The sequence below is a fragment of the Mustela nivalis genome (genome assembly GCF_964662115.1).
Source record: "Mustela nivalis genome assembly, chromosome: 7".
Taxonomy (NCBI): Eukaryota; Metazoa; Chordata; class Mammalia; order Carnivora; family Mustelidae; genus Mustela; species Mustela nivalis.
Genome location: NC_139026.1, coordinates 93,833,142 through 93,842,339, shown reverse-complemented (window position 1 = coordinate 93,842,339; position 9,198 = coordinate 93,833,142). Strand labels below are relative to the sequence as shown.

Here is a 9,198-nt window from a genome sequence, read left to right as displayed (position 1 = left end):
GCTTTTGTGGAAGAAATAGCATCCTATTCTGAAAATCTAAGATTTCTTTGTGTATGTTCATGTTGCAAAATTTCTTACCTCCCCTAGAAATTGGCACAATTGCTTCTTTGGGGGACACAGTTGTGATCTGAATCATTTTTCAGGTACATATTGGTGATATATACATTATTTGTTTCCTATGAATATCTGCCTTTTACTTTAAAAGGAGGAAAAAAGTATACCCACTTAAAGGGGTATATCTTGTGGGGGGTAGGTAAAATGTTAAAAAGAGTTTAAAACATATAATGTTGCTCTTTCATCTGGTTATTGTGTCATGAAGCACCATGAGCAGCAAAGTATCCAAGCGACACCCTGTATTGGTGGTGTGGGAAGTCCTGAATGGGAATCAGTGCCAGTGTCAGAAGTTTCTGGAGATGGTGGAGCTGCAGATCAGCTTGAAGACCTATAACCCACAGAAGGACAAATGCTTCTCAGGCACATTAAGGCTCAAGTCCACTCCCTGCCCCAAGTTTTGGGGGACCAGCAGCACTGTGATGAGTCCAAGATTGTGGATCTTCCCCACATGGACACTAAGACACTGAAGAAACTCAACAAGAAAAAAGAGTTAGTCAAGAATATGACCAAGAAGTGTGATTCCTTTTTGGTTTCAGAATCTCTGATCAAGCAGATTCCACAAATTTTGGGTCCAGGCCTGAATAAAGTTGGCAATTTCCCTTTCATGCTGACCCACAATGAGAACATGGGGGTCAAAGTGGATAAAATGAAGTCCACAGTCCAATTCCAGATGAAGTTGCTATGTCTGTCAGTGGCTGTTGGCCACATGAAGATGACAGATGATGAGTTTGTATGCAACATCCACTTAGCTGTCAACTTGCAGGTGTTGTTGCTCAAGAAGAATTGGCAGGAGGTCTGTGCTTTATGCAACAAAAGATCATGGGCAAGTCCCAGCACCTGTACTAAGGCATACCTCAATAAACCCTTGTACTAACATTAGGAAAAAAAAAGAAAGAAATATATACTATCCATATGAGGATCACTAGTATTGGTTTTATAACATAACTTTTTTCTGTGCATAATAAATTGAATCAATAAAATCAGCTTTTCATAGAAAGCATAAAAGAGAAGTAATGACTACTTGCTGTTTTCTGTTTCTAACCATGCAATTCTCATTCACTTCACTCACTTTGACAGCTGCAATTTGCAATCATTATTATTTTTGTCCAGGATATCCATTTAATTATATTTCTTACCTTTACTTGGAATTCTTACTGCATTGTTGTAAATGTTGTGAGCAGTCCTATATTTTATATTCATATGGCCCCGGGTATATGTTTTTATAAAAGATTAATTCCATACTGAAAAGTCTCCCTTTTTATCTGTTGCTCAAAATCTTATAAGGTGGAAATGATCTGTTCTATTAATCCAAATGGCTAGTGCATGCCTGCAATGTAGTTGCTTTGAAAGTCTTTTCAGAAATAACATCTGAATGATTTTCAATATAAGAATTAGGAAGAAATTAAAAGAGACCCTTAATCTCAGGAAACAAACTGAAGATTGCTGGGGAGTGGGGAGGGAGGCATAGGGTGGTTGGGTGACGGACATTGGAGAGGGTATGTGCTATGGTGAGTCCTGTGAATTGTGTTAGACTGATGATTCACAGAACTGTACCCCTGAAGCAAATAATGCATTATATGTTTAAAAAAATGCAACAGCAAAGGCAAAGGAAGACACAGAATTTGGAGAGCTAAAAAAACTTTTCATCCTTTGCTGCTATAAAGCATTAAGAAGTACAATAGGTAAGAAAAAAAAAAGGAGGAAGAAATTATATTTGTGAGTTTCCTAGTCTGCTTATAGTAAGCTGTTAATATCCACATAATAGGTATTAAATATAGTTAAATATTTAAATTAAATAAATATTTACTTAGTTTGTGCATGGACTTAATTTATCAAATATATCTCAGTGTTTCCTAATGTACATTGATAAATGCCTGAAAAAGTCTTAGAAATCTTGACTATGGTCATTGATATAAATTCTTTCAAAATAGATCTGAGATAGTAATAGATAGAGTGTGGTACCGGGTTAACTGAGTTTAAGATGAATAAATGAGCCACAATGCCATTTGAAGGTAAAGGGAGGCTTGCTGGAGAGTCTTGGAGAGTATCATATCCTATTCTCAAAAACTCTTCTTACTGGGGGACCTGGGTGGCTCCATTGCTAAGTGTCTGCTTTCCACTCAGGTCATGATCCCAGGGTCCTGAGATGGAGCCCTGCATTGAGCCCTGTATCGGATTCCTTGCTTGGCAGGAAGCTGGCTTCTCCTTCTCCCACTCCCCCTTGTGTTCCCTCTTTCACTGTGTCTCTCTCTGTCAAATAAATAAATAAACATTTTTTAAAAACCCGTATTACTGAGGGAAGAACATGACTTTTTTTTTAAACATATGTGATTATGACCAAGAAATAAAGGTGAAAACTGAGATAACAGTCAAAGCAGACAAGGTTTGTCTTACGCATGTGACTTTGGGTTAAAAAGAATCAACCCTTAGCAATTATAGTGAAACTGACACTAATTATGCTAAGGCAGGAAAACTGACATTTTCTTTGACAATGATAACATTACCTGGCCAATAGGCTTCTCATGCTTAAGTTACTGCATTGATCAAATTAAATTTTAATTTCATGTAGTTTCTTTCCCCCACTAGAATCTGAGATAAGTTAGAGCAAGAATCTTCCTTCTCATCACTGAATCCCCAAAGCTTGCCATTAGTAAGAAAAACCTGAATGAGTTCATTAAACATTACAAAGTCCTTTAATGTAACAATCCTAATATTGAACATTAGCTTTTATTCATAATTTATTGCAAGTGAAAGTCAGGGTGAAGATGAAAGTAAACCAACTAGTCTGGGTTTTGAGGTGAAAGGAAAGTGATTGAAATGCCAGTTCTGAAAGCTGCAATCTCTGTACAATGAACTTTCTACCTCAATTTCATCATGTTCATTCACCTATAAATTGGAAGCAATAATGTTCACTTTCTAAGAAGTTTTGTAAAATAAATACTGCATGTGATTTGCTTAATACAGAGTAGAGCGTGTAGAATATTATCAGTAGATGTTATTTCTCTTCCGTACTTCCGAAAACCCTAAAGTCAGCTCTAGATGCCACAAATAAAGCTCGATTCTCCAGAAAGGTGAACTTCCAGTGGTTTATCATAGTTTCATCCATTTTATATGTTTGGTTTATTTTTACATTGTCTGTTCTTCACCTATTTTTTAGTTTTGGAGACATTTGATCTGCCTAAGGAAAAATACTTCTAAGAGAGATTAGTAATGAATAACACCCCATAAAGTTGTTGGCAGGATTAAATGAGTCAATACAAAGAAAACAATAGCTCTAGAAGGTAGGAATTGCTGAAAATTTTTATGTTATCCCCACCCCCTTCTACCTCCTTTCTCTTCCTCCTCATTAGCATCTTAATTATGATAAACAGTATAAATATTTTTTAGTACGTGTGAGTCTCTAATCTTTTAATATTTTAAAGTAGATATTTATATTTTATTCCCAGTCCTCTGGTGATTGTGTTTACTTGATTTCATGGAAATGACAAAGAGAATCAAAGTTTTCTAATAACACTATCTATTACTGGGTAAGAATGAAAAGTTCAGAAATCCACATCAATCCTGACACTCTTTCCATCAAACTAAATGCCCAGTGTCTCTTCAAAGGTAAACTATTATCATTCAGAATCATAATTATTAACCCAGATGTTCTACTGCATTGAAAAAAAAACACTTGAATTTACAGAAAATTCTGAAACAATATTCAGTTCATCAAATGTTTGAGTTCAATGATTAGGAACTTTAATATGGGAGTGGAAAAAGGGGAAAATACATAACTCTAGTAAAGGAAAAGGAATTTCGAGAAACTGTGAATAATAGTATTTACAAGAACGTCATCCTTTTAGTGCTCCTTACACTTTTATTTACTGGAGAAAATCATAACCTTTTGGATAGTATCCTTAAAGGCTTGCTTTACTTGCTGGTTCCTGAGGGTATATATAAATGGATTCATCATAGGAGCGACAGAAGTATTCAGAATAGCCACTCCTTTGGTCAATGATGCCTTTTCTTTTGCAGAAGGGTTGGCATACATGAATATGCAGCTTCCATAAGAGATGGAAATGACAATCATGTGTGAGGAACATGTAGAAAATGCCTTTTTTCTCTGACTGGCAGAGGGTAGTTTCAGAATTGTTCTAATGATGAACATGTAGGACAAAATTATTAGTGCCAAAGTGAAAAGCAGAATCACTATGGCAGAGTAAAAACCGATCACTTCTAAGAGCCATGTGTCTGAGCAAGATAATTGCAAGAGGGGAAAATAATCACAAGCAAAGTGATCAATGACATTGGAACCACAGTAATCTAACTGGAGAAAGAGAATAACTGGTGGGAAGATATTTAAGAATCCTGTCAGCCAAGCACAAAAGACAAGTAAAATGCAGACTCTTTTGTTCATGATGGTTGTATAATGCAAGGGTTTACAGATGGCAACATAGCGGTCATAGGACATGGCAGTTAGAAGGTAGAACTCAGTTATTCCCATGAAAATGAAGAAAAACAACTGAGCTGTACAATTATTGTATGAGATCGTCTTGTCTCTGGTGATAATTGTGCCCAGAAATCTAGGAATACAGACAGTTGTAAAGGATATTTCTAATACAGAGAAGTTCCTGAGGAAGAAATACATGGGGGTCTGCAGATGGGAGTCAGTCAAGGTGAGAGTGATGATGGTCAAATTACCAGTGACGCTTAATATATATGTGATGATTAAGAAGAGAAAAATCATAATCTGAAGCTCTGGGTCATCTGATAGCCCTAGAAGAATGAATTCTGTGGGTACTGTGCGGTTTTTCATTGTTGATCCTTTCTTCCCCCCTTTAGAGCGGAAACTGTATGTTCCCCTATAGGACATAAAATTTAAAACAAGATTGAGGTTAGAGTACAGAATCTTAAAAATATCCACAGTGATGAATTATCTATGAAACCCAAAAACAAATGTTTTCCTTCAGCAACTCTCCAATTTCTACTGGACCTCACATTCAAGTAATACATATTATTTGAAGTTAAATACTGATTTCTTTTTGTTGAAAATGTGCTGTCAGGGGCCATGGGTAAAAAAAAAAAAATCTTGTGATAACATTTAAGCAGATGCTATTTATTCTAATGTTTTTTTTTAAATATTAAGATTCTAATTATTCTTGAAAATATTTAGCTCCTTTTTAAAAAATCATGAAGATATTCTGATTGATATTTTTCTTTTCCTCAATATTATAAAAACTAGTCTGCATTATGGCTCATCTAAAGACAGGGTTCCAAATCTCACAGGGGTGATTTAGGCCTGCCTCCACAATGAGACCTACATAGTTTAGGAAGCTTTCACAAGGTTGCAAAATTCGTCATCTAATTTGTGAGTAATCATCTCACTGTACAATGTGCATGTTTATGCATGGGAATGTTTTGTTGACATTCTTCATGAATTACTTCAAGAGTTTGGTTGATGCTATCACACTCTTATATATAATTTTTTGCCTTGTTGATAAATAGGCTAGAAGTGCAATAAGGTAACATTCTATTACTAAATTAAATAGTTGCCTAGAAGTAGTTGAATTCACTCAATGCATAATCATTTTCTTTTCTTTTCCTTTTTTTTTTTAAACAATACTTCTATGGAAAATGAACAAGTAGATGGTCAAAATAATACCAACTGGGAAGCAGATATTTTTTCCAATAGGGAATTTTAATAATAATCTTATGTATGTAACAGAATACATTTTCAAATTAGTAAAAACTGAACAATCCAAGATTAATTTCTGTGTTCCTGCTTTAGGATTTTATTAAGAGTCTCTTGGTAGTAAGCAGTTATTTAATTTTTAATATTGAAATGGTTGTAAATCCACAAACATATATGCAAACATGATTTTAAAACATTTATGTAAAATGAAGATTCCATATCTTATATTGAAGAATAAAAAATTTACTTACTTCCTGATTCTTCTTGATGATCTTGTCTCAAATTTTATCATCTGATTTGCTTAAATATTTACACAATTTCAGAGCTGGTAAATTGAGTTAGCAAAATATTTGGTTTCTATTGTGCTCTCAAAACAAGTGTGTTGATTTAACTTTTTTATGGTTCTTAGGGATTATAATTCTCTTCAACTCATGATATCCTTCATTCCTGATACTATAAAATGCTGACAACATTTTATTATAATTCAACTCATTCTTGCTTTTCATCTGTCAAACTCCACATACAAATTCAATTACACCTAGGTTGACTACTACTTTTCCACTTGCCTCTTTTCATATACTACAAAACAGTTATTTATCCAATCATTTTTCTTTATACTCATGTAAACATTTAAAATAAATATCTTGTAATTCTATGATTATACATCTGTGAAACCTAAGTAATATTTTCCTCAAGTTCATGGACTGCTATATTTTCCTGCAAACACTGTTTTGAGAAACAGAATATATGGAATGTTCTTCTCTATGTCTGACATACAAATGGAACTGGACTTATTTTATCTGTGTCTTTTTGTTGACCCGGGGGAATTCATTAAGTAAATAGAGTGCCAAGGAGAAGAATCATTAGACAGAGGTGAATCAGTTTTATAAATATTGATTAAAAAGTACAAAAAGTAAAATGATTCAGGAAAATAGACAAATGTACAAGTGGCGAGATGCTAAGTATGTGAAAGCTTGATTCAGAATTTCACACTTCCATTGCTTCTCAGCCTTTTGGCTAAGATCAAGTGTAGAATTTCACTCTTCTGTGACTGCATAAGGAATCCACATTTTTCTTCCACAAACTGGACTTGTCTTCAGTAGAATTAGTGTGCTGATATCTTCTGAATTTTGGCAACCTAGAGAAGAATTCTTTATCAGGATGAAATGGTGGAAAACACTGCTGTGGATTTCTATTTTGACTGATTGTCTTCTGAAATGGACAACCTCTCAAAGACTGACAAGAAGGTTTATAACTATACTGACCCTTTGAATTTAGGGAAGCCATTCCCAAGCCCCTCCCTAATGTGGCTTTTATTGCCTTTTGACGACTTTCTTCACTGTGCTATTTACTTCCATTAAACAGTTATTTATATTTGTGCATATGACATCTTCTCATATTGAGAATATTTATGAATCAATAAAATAAATATATGGAAATCTGGCATTGGATATTTTGAACTTGTTTAATCCACAATTCCTTCAATGAGAGATGTCGTTTTTATTCCTAGAAGGGTAATATATTATAGACATATAGGGGCGCATTGGTGGCTCAGTGGCTTGGGCCTCTACCTTCAGCTCAGGTCATGATCTCAGGGTTCTGGAATCAAGCCCATATCAGGCTGTCTGCTCAGCAGGGAGCCTGCTTTCCCCTCTCTCTCTGTTTGCCTCTCTGCCTACTTGTGATCTCTCTCTCTGTGTCAAATAAAAAAATAAAATAAAAAAATAAAATAAATACATATGAATGCCATATGTACACATATGTGTAATATAATTTTATATTTAAAATTGCAGTTATAGATGTGGACATAAAACATGTGTGCATTTGATACCAGTAGTGCAGATTAACACTATTTGTGGGGCGGCAGGGTGTGGATTATTTACAGGATTGAAAGATGAGAGTATTTGAAAGACAAAAGAAAGAAGTGGGAAAGGATGAACAAACCACTGGCTCACACTTAGGACAATACGTAGATGCTGAGATGTGTAGAATTTATAACTGCTACACATTAAAATAGGCATTGAAAATATTTATTCAAGATATTTCAGTGGAGATGGTGAAACTACTTCTCTACTTATGAAAATTCTATTCCTTTGCTTTTAGTTTTGTATCCAAATAGCAATTCTTTTTGTATTTTATTCAGAGCTTTTATTGATTACCAGGCACTGACCATAAAATTATCTCATTTTTTTCAAACAAGCAGACAATACAAAACCGTCTGAGGTCAGTGCTATTATTATTCAGGTAAAGAAAGAGTCTGAGGCAGAAAGAAGTTAAAGTGTCTGATGTCCACCATTTGTGTGTTTGGAGCAACACAATCTTTAGTGACTCACAGGTAAAGGGAATGAATTTCTATCTCACAAAGCACTGTACTTCATGAAATATCCTATTAGACATGTTTCTTCTCCATATCTTTTCTCGAACTCCTGGATACTGGATTGTCTCTCTTTCCTCCTTGATCACCCTCTCACTCTCTAACTTTCTACCCTTACTGCTTTATTCCTGGTTTCTAATAGCTGTCTAGCTTTTCTCTAGGCCTCAGAATAATTTACTTTTAATGAAGACTGATTACATCTGTTACCCTCCTATCCACAAGCTAGTAGGCATCTGCTTTTTAATAATGTGTCAATTACTACCATGTATTCTGAGGTTGATGAGTGACTATGTTTTAGGTCAATGAAACATCGTTCAAGCTACCAGGTTTCACTCTCCTCAAAGAATGGAGGATGGATTTTAATTACAAGTAATGGTTTGCTGTAACATGTTCTAAATCAAAAGACAAAATTTGTTAAATCAAATGGTTAAAGGATCCAACTCTTTTAAGACTTTCTCTAAAACCTGAACTGGCATTGTATTACTGAATACTAAATGATTAGTATTACTAATCATTTTCAGTGATATATTATCATGCTCTTGTGGAGGTAAGCCACTCCACAAGATGTTGGTTGGCCTCCTACTTACTGACTACCATCATTTAATTGAGCTATTATTCTATAAATTGAATTTTTAATCTCAGAAGTGTAATGATTGACAGATGATGTTGGATCTGATAAGTTACTTGATGTAACCCATATAGTTAAGAGAATCTTTTTGTGTGTGAAATAAATAAGGGTTTGCATCAAAGGAGTTCCTACCATTAGAAAGTTCCAATGCAAACTTTAACAAGAATTGTTCTCAATAACTTCATGAAAAGTCAATACACATCAAATAAATTGATCTTTGCATAGTTGCCAAAAGGTCTAATGTAAAATAAAAGAGGAAAATGAACACCAAATGCATTAGAAAATATTCAATTAAGTATTTCTTTGTCATAAAAAATGTCTAGTTATGATAAAATGCACATTTTATTTGATCACTGTTTTAAAGCTAGCTCACTATTACGTACATTATTACATATGTTTATGTTGGGT

General features: G+C 34.4%; 1 protein-coding gene and 1 pseudogene across 2 annotated transcripts; one reads left to right on the top strand and one right to left on the bottom strand.

Moving 5' to 3' along the window:
* Positions 1-323: 323 nt before the first annotated feature.
* Positions 324-960, top strand: LOC309868854 (large ribosomal subunit protein uL1 pseudogene; annotated as a pseudogene). The gene has a single exon. The product of its transcript is annotated as a large ribosomal subunit protein uL1 pseudogene (transcript).
* Positions 961-3,973: 3,013 nt separating this feature from the next.
* Positions 3,974-6,537, bottom strand: LOC309869848 (olfactory receptor 6C3-like; the record flags this gene model as incomplete). Its single annotated transcript, XM_082741626.1, has 2 exons — positions 6,040-6,537; positions 3,974-4,958 (listed from the first exon to the last, which is right to left on the bottom strand). Exons 1-2 carry the CDS (start codon positions 6,078-6,080, stop codon positions 3,974-3,976), a joined length of 1,026 nt encoding a protein of 341 aa, XP_082597752.1. The 5' UTR covers positions 6,081-6,537.
* Between the last annotated feature and the right edge of the window lie 2,661 nt (positions 6,538-9,198).